Source organism: Protopterus annectens, chromosome 8.part1, assembly GCF_019279795.1.
Source record: "Protopterus annectens isolate FY-2018-M chromosome 8.part1, PAN1.0, whole genome shotgun sequence".
In the NCBI taxonomy this organism is placed as follows: Eukaryota; Metazoa; Chordata; order Ceratodontiformes; family Protopteridae; genus Protopterus; species Protopterus annectens.
This window is the reverse complement of record NC_056742.1, coordinates 499,862,209-499,875,411: the sequence shown is the minus strand read 5'-3', so window position 1 is coordinate 499,875,411 and position 13,203 is coordinate 499,862,209. Positions and strand designations below refer to the sequence as shown.

The 13,203-nt window shown below is 38.9% G+C and overlaps 1 protein-coding gene across 1 annotated transcript in view; it reads left to right on the top strand.

Moving 5' to 3' along the window:
- LOC122810420 (B-cadherin-like) overlaps positions 1-13,203 on the top strand; it is a 494,197-nt gene that overhangs the window by 57,403 nt on the left and 423,591 nt on the right. Inside the window, exon 2 of the mRNA XM_044082032.1 lies at positions 10,238-10,410. Coding sequence (XP_043937967.1) covers positions 10,238-10,410 — 173 coding nt within the window. The remainder of the gene's footprint in view (positions 1-10,237; positions 10,411-13,203) is intronic.

Sequence of the window (13,203 nt, the reverse complement as noted above, 5' to 3'; positions counted from 1 at the left end):
GAAATCTTTGTAGCAGCCTTAAGCAGCTCCATTTTACAGAAATGTGTATGTGTAAGCAGCTCTGGTTTACATTAGAAATCTCTGTAGCAGCTCCATTTTAACGTGTGTGTGAGAAATCTCTGCAGGTCCAATTTACATTTTACAGAAGGTCCATTTTTCCAGAAATCTTTGTTCACAGATGTGTACTAGACTAATAGCCCTGGAGCCTTTACAAGCCTAGCCCATAGAAGTGCCCTAGCATTATGCCACCCAACATTAGTTCCCAGTGCCCCTATCAAGTAGAGCCACTGGAGTGATCCCCGGGGTGAACTTTCTATTACCCATCGACTCATCAAGATTTCTCTTGAAAAGGGCCAGTGAGGTGCTCTGCTTGACATGTATGGGAAGTCTATACCAGAGCATGGGCAGTCTTTTGGTTATGAACCTGTCCCTCCAGCATGTTCCATTGATGTGATAATGAGGGTGAGGTCTCTGGAGCACGTGGTGCAGAGGATTTCTGTAGATGTAGCATGTCTAACAGAGCTGGGTCAGACATGGCTTTGTAAATCAAGCAGAGATCGCCTCTAAGTAGATGATATGAGACAGAGAATAGCTGGAGTCTTTTGTGTCTGTCCATGTAGGACATGTGTTGAATGCCTATGATCCTTTTTGTGAGGTACTTCTGTGGCCTCTCCAGCTGTTGCATGTGTCTAGTGAGGTACATGCCAAATGGGTTTAATGAGGGAAGAGTAGAGAAAGACTATGAACTCTTTTTTCCTGAATGCAAAACCCTTGGTAATGAGATGTGCCACATAGGACTATTTGACCACAGTGGCAATGTGGTGGTCGAAGGAGAGGTTACTGTCAACCTGCGTCCCCAGATCTCAACACCTTCAGTGTTCAGTGGGCTCCCATTGATGTAATTAGTGGGAACTGAGTTTTTACCAAAGGGGATGACGACACATTTTTTGGCATTAAGCTTAAGGCCATGGTTTTGACACCAGTCATTGGTCTCAGTGAGGCCTTTTCTGTAGGATGTCTGCATCACTTGGGAAGTTAATGGCTCCCAGCTTGTAGTCATCTGTGAACTTGGTCAGCCAGAGTGTCTTTGTGTTGGCCTGGACTTCTGAGAAGTAGATGCCGAATAAGGAAGGACCCAGGACCGATCCCTGTAGGACTCCACTTGTGATTGGTAAGCAGTCTGACTTGGAGTCCACTACTTTCATACTGTGTGTTCTATCTGTCAGCCAGTTTGCAACCCACCTAGTGATATAGGGGTTGATGCCTAATTTGGTGAGTTCATCAATAATTCCTAAGTGAATAATGGTGAGGATGGTCAGATCGAGGTTGGCTGTATGCACTGCCTCCCCTTCATCCACAGCCCTGGTGACTGACTCAAAGAAGTCAACCAGGTTGAGCAGGCATGATCTCCCTTTCACAAAGCCAAATTGCATGGGGTCTAGAGTTTGGAGATTTCCTATATCTTTGTTAGTCAGATCCATGATGATGTGCTCCATAGCTTTATATAGCAGAGTTATCAGGCTAATGGGTTGATAATTCCCAGGGTCTGTAGTCGCTCCCCCTTTATGGAGAGGGATGACTGTAGCAGTGTGCCATTCATTAGGGACAAAGCCTGAGGTGATGCTGTGACTGAACAGGGCACACAGATGTGGTGCCAGTTCGCTTTGTAGTTCATGTAGAACACAGCCAGGGTCCCATGGAAGCTGTATTCTTGGCCTTGGACAATGCAGCTTTAACATGTGCTGCAGTAATTCTGGGTGTCTGGCATTCTTCTGGTACTATGGTTTGTCCTTTTGGGGGGGGGGGGGTAAAGTTGGCACTGAATCTGTCTGCCAGTATGTTGGCAATATCTGTTGGCTGAGTATAGGAGATACCATTACACAATATCTCAGAGCAAATCTGGGTTTTGCCGTAGAGGTTCTTGATATAGCTATAGAAGGCTTTGTGATTGTTTTTAGTGTCTGCCACAATTCTGCCTTCATAGCTGGCTTTAGAGGATTTGATAAGGGATCTCAACTTTTTGTTGAGGTAAAAAGGGAGTTTTTCCAGTCTTGGGGCTTCACATTTTTCTGCAACAGTTTCTTCCTTCTGTTGTAGAGTTTATTAATAGCACAGGACCACCAGATTGGCTTCCTTTTTTTGGAGGAGAGCGTCTTGGTTCTGTTGAGTATTCCTAGTTCCATGCATTTGTGTACAATTTAGCAGTCATGCAGCTATTTTCCATTGGCAAGGGTACCGTGAAGTTGGCCACCTCTATTTTTAGGAGTCCAAAGTTGGCTTTGGAGAAGTTTTTCAAGGTGATTACCTTTGCAGGGGTTGTGGGTCAGATGTGAATTTTCATGGTGATTAATTTATGGTCTGATCTGACCAGGGGAGGGATTGACTATTGGTGTAGAGCAATGGTTGCCCATGTTAGTAATAATCAGGTCAAGGATGTTGCTCCCTCTAGTGGGGGGTCAGAATGAGCTGGTCCAGGGCATTGCAAATGATGAATTCCAGGAAGCATTGGGCCAGTGTATTGGTGCTTGAGTAGTTTTCCCAGTTGATGGGGGGGGTAGTTGAAGTCTCCTAGTAAAAGTGTTGGGTTGGACCTTTATCAATTCCAGGGTGCTTAGGAATGTGGAGTGAGAGTCTAGGGACATGGTTGGGGACCTATAGCAGATTATGACCTGGATCACCATTTTACCCAATGTTAGTTGTACCTGACGTATCTCAGATGCATTATGCTGGGCTAGTAGTATGGAGGTGTGCATATCCATTATGAGTATGGAGACACCACCACCTTTGGAGCTTTGGTCCATGTTTCAGGGCTGAAAGGTGTGGCAAGAGTTATAGCCTGGTAGCACAGGGGTGCTTTCTGCCACCATAAACCCGGTCTCCATTACAGCACAAATGTCAATGTTCTCCATTTTGAGGAGTGCTTCGAGCGAGTGCATCTTGAGATTTAGACTTTTAGTGTTGAGCAGCATGACCCTCAGACTGCATTTTTTTATAGCTGTTACAGTGGTAATTTGGTCTTTGGAACACCACCTAAAAAAGGCACCATAGGGGTGGCAAGAACCTTAGCCAGTACTCTGAAACCCAGGGGTGACAGATGCAGGCCATCTCCTGGCAAAGCATAGAGGTCCGTCAATCATGTCATCCAAAACAGTGTAAGAAACTTCTCTGTGTGGAAGATTTTCAGTCCATATATTTCTAGTTAGTCACTGTATATTAATCAGATCAGACAATAGTAGTAGAAGAAGCGAACTTAAAACTCATCTCAAGTCAAAACTTGACTTGTTTAAGTTGTGTGAGGAAATTATTACTCTATTTTTGTTTTACTTGGATCGCTTGTCTGTGTACTTAATAAAGGATTTTCGACTGGAAACAGACTGTCTGCCTTGCTTGGATTACTTTCGAATACTTAGTAATGCTGTACAATTATATATTTTCTATTATTTTTTGTTTTGTTTTGTTTTGACTTAAGACAAGTTTAAGTTCTCTACTGTTGTCTGATCTGATTAATATACAGCGATTAACTAGAAATATATGGACAGAAGATCTTCCACACAGAGACGTTTCTTACACTGTTTTGTTTTTGGACCCACTACACTTTAGTGGGTTGTTTTGAGACTTCGAGGATACCACGGAGATTACTTTTTTTTTTTCAATCATGTCATCCCAAGCAGACAGATACTGGATCCCCTTAGAATGACACCAGGAACTTAGCCAATTGTTGAAGTCTATCGTTTTTTGTTTGTACTGTGGTATCATACTGGGTGATGGTAGGATACTGCTCAGGGATAGTGTCATAGCTGCTTGGGCCACATAATCCAAGAACTTCACCATGTCTCTTTTCTTGTAGTCCAGGGTGGTGAATTTCAGGTCATTCACACCCACATGGACAATGACAGAGTCATACTTTTACTTGTTGTACAGCGACTTGAGAGCATGTGTGATCTGATTCTGGCACCTGATAGACAGCTGACTGTTACCTTCTCCTTATTCAACTTAGTGAGTGGGACATCCGTGTGCCTCATTATTGAGTCACCTATGATTAGTGTATTGGGCAAGGTGTTTAGCCTTAGGGGCTTAGGCTGAGGGGCACACTGGAGGTGAGCTGTGTGTCCTGTGGTTTATGCTGTGTTGTGGTGGTAGAGTGCATGTCTGCCTTGGAGGTCTCTGCTGTTTGGGTAAATTTCTATTGAGAGCCTCCACGAAGGTGGGTGTGTGGTTTGTGTTTTTATATGAGAGCTGTGATAGTGGATGTTCTGGAGGGCTATGTGTTCCATGTGGGGTGGTGCAGGTGTTGACCTTCTCCTCTTGACCAGCTAGTTTGATCTTGGCTGGAGAGTGCATAGCTTCCACTTTGGTGATATAAGTGCATCTCTCACAAGTCTGAGTATTGGGAGGTAAGAGGAGAGGGTTGTTGGCGTACATAAGGCAGTTGCTGCACTGCCTCAGAATGCCCAAGTGCACCAGGTTAATAGGAGAAAGCACAGGGAACTATCCTTTAATCATGCCAGGAGGCGTAGTCATAACTACTAAGTACTGGAGCTATTTCCATGAAGAACAACTAGTGATGATGGCAATTAGGTGTGCTACAATAATTGCTACAAAAACCTGTAGTGATTAGGCTATTTGAAGTGCAAGACAGAAAGAAGTAGTAAGATCTAAGGGGAAAACTGAAGAGCAGATGTTTTGGCACCAGTAATAGTTTCCCTCATCTCTGCACCGCTGTGCGATGCTTAAACAAGCGCAAACCTGCGCAAATGCGGGCTTTTAAACCAAAAAGTTGAAAGGGATGGGAAAACTGCCCAAACAGCCAATAAGCTACACTTTCTGGGTCAGAAACCACTCATCTTGTGGTAGATAAGCTACCTAGTGCTTACCATTCCCACTTATAAGCTAGAAGGCGTCCCTCCAACACAGAAAGGCTTGAGGGGTTTAGAAGCTTACAAACAGTCCTGGATACAACAAATCTATATCTGGACTAGACTAGTTACAGGAAAGGCAGGAAACAAGCTTAGAACTTTTTTTAAAAAGAAAAGCAGCTAAAAAACAGTTCAAATGCAGTGCAAGCTAGAGTACTTCAGTGTGTAGCAATATTAAAGCAAATGCAGCTTAAATAAATGCAATCAAATTTAAAAAATGACTAAAAACAAATGCAAAAGGCAATAAATTAGGGGATAAAACAAGATGGAGGCACTTAGAAACAATGCCAGCAAATAGATAAATAATTCAGTCAAGCAAAAATTGACATTGCAGAACTCTGAACAGTTAAGTGCCAAAAATGTACTTATCAGCTCTATATTTCCAGATTGTTTGAAAAGCACACTCAGAACACAAGGAGATTCTAGCAATGGTAGATTCTAGCAAAGTGTTTTTTTTTTTTTTTTGTGTTTGTAAAGTGGAAAGGGAGAAAGGAGGAACAGAAGATAATTCAAGTGGGTTGGCCTTCTCAGATGTTCTCTCTGTATTAATGACACTAGACTGGGAGGAGTGTCCTAGATCAAATTTACAGTAGGGGCGAGCAACTGCAAAGCCACCAACTATAAGAAGAAGATGCCAGAAAACACTACAGAAATGTTCATCACAACAGAGAGCCAGTAAATGAAAGTTTTAAACAGATAAAGGAGCAAGGAGACTCTAGAGCATGCTTTTAACTGCAAACAAATCAGTTGTATGCTACACTCCTTGGCAGGAAATCAGAACAAAACAGATGCTCAACAAATGGAGAAAATTTCCAGTTAATACCTTTCACACAGTGAAGCTAGCTAAAAAAGCTTTGCACACAGTGTGACAGTAAAAACCTTATTATCAGGCCTTGTAAGGCAGACAATTTTAGTACAACCTTGCAGATTAGTTTGTAGCAATAAAATACAGTAAAAAGTATGCAGCAGACAAACAGTTAGTTAAATGGCTAGAATAAGCAATAACTAGTACAAATAAGCAAAAATAAAATACAGGATACTTGTTATATATCAAAATCAGAGTTGTGGTCAGTGCCTCCTCCACTCAGCTCAGGTTGTACAGACAGAAATCCTCTCAAAGTTAGGGCTTAAATACCAGGATGTACAACATGAAGCAACTTTAAAAAGCTCCAATGAGTGCTTACTCCAAGCCCTAGACCAGCCAACCTCTACCAGCCAGGCCAGCAGCCAATCAACAGTTACTCTCACTAAAGTTGAAGAAAGAATGTTTCTGCTAAGCCAAGATGGCCTGGAACATGTGCTCACAACATATACTGTAAACAAACAACCAGGCCACAGAGACAGCAAACCTGAACTGGGCTGTGCTACAGCTACTAGCTACACTATTTTAGGCAGAAAACACTGCAAAAACACTACAGAAATGTTTATCGCAGGAGGACAAACAGCAGTGAGCCACTAACTGAAAGTTTTAAACAGATAAAGGAGCAAGGAGACTCTAGAAAATGCTTTTAACTGCAAAAATAAACAAAAAATAGGATACTTATTGTTATACATCACAGATCAGAGTTGTAGCCACTTCCCCTCCTCCGCTCAGCTGATTGTGTGTGTGTGTGTGTGTGTGTGTGTGTGTGTGTGTGTGTGTGTGTGTGTGTGTGTGTGTGTGTGTGTGTGTGTGTGTGTGTGTGTGTGAAGTCTTTGCAGGTCCATTTTATAGAAATCTTTTCTTTGTAGCAGTGCAGGTCCATTTTACATTAATCTTTGTTGTATGTGGTTTACATTATAAATCTTTGTAGCAGCTCCGTTTTAATGTGAGAAATCTCTGCAGGTCTGTATTACCTTTCTTTGTAGCAGCCTTAAGCAGTGCAGGTCTATTTTTGTGTGTGTGTGTGTGTGTGTGAAATGCCCTCAACTATGACTGGTTGGTTAGCATTACTCGGGCCCAAACCCTGTACCATAGGTACAAGGAGCAAGAGCCTGAGTTCCCTACCCATATTACCACAAGGAAGTGTTTGGCTCATATATAACTTATGGTCTGTTCCTCTTAAATTTGTGTTTTTCTAGCAAATCGGTGAGAATTGAATTCACTAAATAATGATAGCCATTTAAGTTTCAGTCTTCCTATTTTGTATTCCCATCTTTCAGGAAAGGCATGGTAACAGAAAATATATTATTCTACCAACTTTCCAAGGTTATACAAGCAATGTTTAAAATTTGTCCCTGTATTTTTGGGGCTTTGTCCCCTCCAATAAATGTTGGCTTTTTCCAGAGTTCTTGTCTTGCATAGTTCTTCAGGGGGAGAGAAGTTTAGTGCTGCTTATACCAAGTCTGTGTTAGTAGCACAGCAGGTAGAGTACTTGCTTTTGATGCAGAAGGCTGTGGGTTTTACTCCCACAGTATGTAGACGGATTGTTTACTGTACTGCATTGTACTTTTAAAGGGGATAGATGCTGCAGTCCTGAGAATGTCCTCTGTGGCGGAGATACCTAGTAACTATGAACTATGAATCTGTTATCAGTTTGCCCTCCATTCCCTACTGCAGTATTACTAATTTATCATTTTTTTAATGTAATATAGGCAATTTGTTCCTCAAGGGCAACAGGCACTTTATTTGTAGATGAAACAATGAAATATAATGTTTGCTAGCAGCAACCTCTTCATTAGTTACAGATCTTACAGATCTCTTTAATATGGAATTATTTATATGACCTTCTGCAGAGATTGTGCATATTTACTGATACTGGTGGATTGTAGACGTTTTTTCTTTACTTTTATGATGGAAATTTTCAATTAATGTGAGTTTCAAGGTCAGAGAAGTTTTGATGCTAAGTCTATTTTCATTGTGAGACTGTATTGCTTTGTTTAGCAAATTTCTATTAGTGTTTGTGCTATAAAATGAAAAATAAAAGTTTTAAATGAAATCCAAATAATAATTGTAGAAGTAAAGCAGTATGCACATTACCATTTATGGTAAATGGGGCAAAATATCTAAGTAACGGGACATTAGAACAGCTGCAGGGGAAGAGCTGTATGGGGGGCCCAATTTGACAATGATTTTGTGAGGAGGACACTACAAACTCAGACAGCTCCACGGCACAAACTCAAGCTACTCCACTGATAAGTAGGCCATGGAGAATGACTTTAGGAGGTCCTAGCAAACTATAATATTCTTTTGTTAAGATTTGAATATTTCCTACCATTAAATGTCCTACTTTGACCACAAAACCCACATACTGCAAGTCACGAAAAACAAAATCCTAAGGTTCATCATCTTCTCCCTTCCCAGTGAACATCATTGCTACCCATTAAAAAAAAGGTTACCATAATATGATTTACTACAGGGTCTGGGACTCTGGGACCATATTTTGGTTCTGTTCAGTTTGCGTTTGGAAGCTGGTATCCCACAATTCCATTGGAGTGGGTGGGGTTATATAATTATGTTATGCAAATGTTATGTTAATCAGCATACAGATTTGTACCTATTTTTCATGGGCCTTTGTTCAGATTTTTGATGTTTCCAGGTTGAGAGGTATGCCGAATGATAAAGCTTCCGATAGATTTAAAGTTTTAGTAAGCCATGCAGTTAAAGGGTTTATCATATTGTCTTCCATTCTTTTTGGTATATCATAAATTCTGATATTATTCCTTCTGGACTGTTTTTTGCTGTAGGAGTTCAATATTTTCCCCCTCTATTAATCTGCAGTCAATGTCAGACACTAACTTCTCTAGTGTTGCAATTGGAATTTTTTGTTGTTTCAAGACATCACTTAATAATTCAATTTGCTTAGTAGAGTCTTTATCAGTTTTAAGGTCCAGTTTGTGTATTTTCAGCATCAAGTCCTGAATGTTTGTAAAAACTGAATGCAGCTCTTTTTTCATGGAGGTTTCCTGCTGGGAAGACTTGGCAAGACTCTCTTCCTTCAGTTGTTATTCGTTCTTCTTTAAAGTCTGACAGGAAAATATAAAGATTATTGGTTGAAAAATACACCAATTTAAAGCTTAAGATTCCTGTATTGCAGATGAATCACTTTCAAGTGATATTGGTGAATTTTATAAGTAAATCCTGTCAGGAGATTTATAATACTGCACAGCAGGAAGTTTGTGCTGCTTTTGGCCCGCCATCCAAGCCACTCCCCTCAGTCATTTCTCAGTTTTCAAAGTGGTAGAGTTCTAATCAACGTAATGCTCAGAATGCATCCAGTCTGGAAGTCCTTTCAAGATGAATTGCCATTTTGAGATTGCTGAGTAATTCATTATGGAAACACCTCCTGTTCCTTCCATCACAGTGACCTGCCCAACATTCATGTTCAGTATTTATGTTCAGTATTTATATTCTTTGTATGTATGCCCTCTTATAAAACACTTAGTTTTCCCATATAAAAAGTACTGTTAGAGTATTATGACCCACACACAATATTATATGATGACCCACCATCCCCCTGTTTGTACTCCTTCAGTTACGACTTCACCCGGTCCATCTGTGCACCATTAAACATGCCTCTCTGTTGTGCTTTCACATACTCTTTCCACTGTCCATACTCTCACATTCACTGCACCAGTTTGCATAACCAATCCCTTCACATATCCACTCTCTATGCATCATTGCACATCCCTCCAGCTATCCATTCTGCTGTTCGTACCTGTCCCTGTCTGTTGTCCTGTTTTACTTTCCTAACCTTTTAACCACTGCACCTGTAACATTTAAAAGCAGTTGCATATCTTTCTCAGTCTTATTACCCCTTGTTAGACAAAGCAACCCACCACATTCCCATGTATATCTCCACCTTCTTCTGTGTTTCCTTCCAAACCTACAGTGCACTCCAGTATCTATTTTTAATTTTTCCTTTTAAACGCACTGATTTGCTTCATATTTTGCTTTATAGCCTGGGAGTACACTATTTGGAAGCACAGTGCACTAGTAGTTTGCCTTTTTGTCCATTTTGATCTACCCTGCTGTTGTCCCTCTGAGTTGAGAGACGTTTCCTGCTACAGGTCTTGCATGAAAGCAGAAGGGCACAGGCTATAGCAGATACAACGGGATCACAGTCTAACTGCCTAATGTACTGATGAATTTTAAAATGTTAGTAAAGAACTGAATCCTTAACTGGGAAACTCTAAAATGCTAACCAATTGATTGATTCAGGACAAGACTTACTTGAGAAACTTGTGCAGTACTGCAGAGGATGTTCTGATTGACTTCTACAGTCCATCACTCATCCTAGAAAACATCAGGATCACATCTGGGTATGTGTAACGCTGTACATGGGAAAGATAAGATTAAGTGAATTAACATATAATTAACATTAAAAATTGTTTATTTTTAGCTACGTCTGTGATGACCATAAGTGCTACAGATGCTGATGACCCTGAAACTGACAATGCTAAGCTTGGGTACTCCATTGTGAGCCAGGAACCAAAATTACCATATCCAGAAATGTTTACAGTCAACAAAGAAACTGGCGTCATCAGCACATTGGCAGCAGGGCTCGACAGAGAGGTTATTTTGTTTTTAAGTTGTTTGTTCCGTATAAATATTTTTTAATTAAAATATTTTAGAGGTTGTTATCATGCACAAAAGTATTTTTTTCGGTTCTTAAATTTCTTATTTTGCCTGAGTTTTAAAAAGTGAAATTATTGCAGATAGATGTAAATGCTTTAGAAACATACTGACAAAAAGAATTGTGTTCCTTTTCTACTTTCAAAAAGTTGTCAACAATCAGATTAATAAATAAAATAACTACTTACAGTTTATCTATGCTTGCATTTCTGAATTTCTCATATTTCATGAAGCTAACAGATTTAAAGGTGAACTACATCCTAAGTGGAACATTTCCTTTCCTCAGTGTATTTCCATTCCTAGATGATGACGCACATACTCTCACATACTGTAAAGCATGACTTAGCAGTTTATCTAACTCTGTGGCATTTCTATCTTCGGAGCATACGGTACTCAGACTGAAGGAAATCTCATGATATTCTGTTTAGGAATGCATCTACCTTGCTATAGCATCAGAATCTCTGTCCTATCTAAAAAGTGTTTTGCTAATGAAAACAAATGAAGTGAGATACCTGAATCTCTTTTTATTTAACAACCACAAAGGCCAAAAAGTTATTCAGTCTTAAAATTCAGAACTATTTGATTTTATGCTTTTGAAAAAAGCTCCTTTGTTCTCCTTTTCTAGGCTTTATATCTTTTATAGTCTGAAGATGAATGAACCCCATAATTAAGAACAACTTCACTAATTAACTGAGCTTTTGCAAGCCCGGAAATATAACTTTCTCGCTGATAAAGAGAAGGAAGCTAGAACCTGAATACTCACAAATTATCACTCTTGAAAAGAATAAGTTATCTTGGTTATTTCATTATATGTTTCTTGGAACTTTTCATAGTTGGTGTAACACATGTAGGAAATACATATGTAAGAGTCACTGCAAAACTGTTCCTGACATGTTTACTTAGGATTCTGAAACCTATTTGTATTTCTCACTAGTGCCATTTTAAGTTAATGGAACTGTGATCGGACAACACAGAGTAGGGATCATCAGTTGTACCCTCCATGTATTATGGGCAAGAAATGGGTTTTCGGAAAAATAAATAATCATTATATCTGCCAAGTTTAGGGAACAATTAGTAGTAAGTAGATATTGTGATAATAGTAAGCTTGTTTTGTGTTTTTGTCAATAATTTCCAGTAGTGAAAATGAAAAAAAATATATGTAATTTGTTCTTAAACTCATTCATTCATTCATTCATTCATTTTCAAAGTAATATGTACGGCTGTAATTGGACACGGGGCCTTCCGCTCTTATCCTGTTTCTTCATTACTTTTATTAATTCTTTATTTTTAAGAAATTTTAAGGATGAGCTATATTGCTTTACGAGTTGTTGGCAATAATTTATGTAGCAATTGATATAGGACAATTTAATAATGAATATTCTGATATTTTTGACGTACCTCCAGGAACTGGAACATTGAACAATATTAAGGATTTAGAAAAATTGCAGTTTATGTATATATATATATATATATATATATATATAAAATATATGTGTGTGTATATGTATATATGTATGTTTATATGTGTGTGTACAAAGAACTAAGGTGGCAAATTACATTAGAAGCAAATAAATATCCAGGATTAAATGAACATATATCAATTTTACCCCTATTGAAGTTAGACAGCTAAAATGTAATTTTAAGTGTAATATAATATTTGATCAATAGATGGTGATGTATTAATCATTATGTACTCCTTTTTATATGTGAAGTTGTTAATTTATTTATTTTTATACACATAGATTTATATATAAACAGAGATATGAATTTAGCTACTTTAATATTTATATGTATTTAATTTTAGATAATTCAATATATATAAATTAGTGTTTTAACGTGAATTTATTTATTATGTATTAAAAGAAATCTGAGTGTTTTAGACATAGAAGCAAGTTATAATAATTTTAATATTCATGAGCTTATAAAGACAAGTTGATTTGCGTATTTGAATTTAATTGATGGTTTTGATTGGATAAGTGACAAAGTAATAAACTTTAGCATTTTATTGTATTCCTGGTTCGTGGTGGATTAATCTTGGTTCCGGAGACGTTCTTGAAGGAATTTGCCTGTTTTTTGTGTTTTTGGTGTTTGGTCGAACATTTATGTGGTGTGTGTATATATATATATATATATATATATATATATATATATATATATATATATATATATATATACATATATATATATATATACATGTATCATCATCATCTTCTTTCGGCTGTTCCCGTTAGGGTTTGCCACAGCAGATCACCTGCTTCCATTTCTTCCTTACCTCTCCATCTTGCTCTGTCACACCAACCACCTGCATGTCCTCTCTCACCGCATCCATAAACCTTATCTTAGGCCTTCCTCTTTTCCTGTTACCAGGTAGCTTCATCCTTAGCAATGCGAGAACTTCAACCTGGATATCTGGATATCTACTACCTAGAGACTTGCATCGAAAACAAAATAGTGCCGACAGGACTAAGGGTCTACAGATTCCCAAATGGAATCAACGAGACCGGTGGCACCTACCAGGAACTGGTCAAAATTTACAATGAAGCAAGCCTCCAGGTAATGAAAGTTATCATTACGCACAACCATAAGAGGCTTGAGATGACACACGAGGAAATCAAGGGCATCTATGACACCATAAGCCAACATCCGAGTTTCCCCACCCTAAGAGCGGATTTAGAAAGCATCAACGCCAAAATGGGGAAACTAACGGAACAAATTACCAAAAGGAAAAAGAAA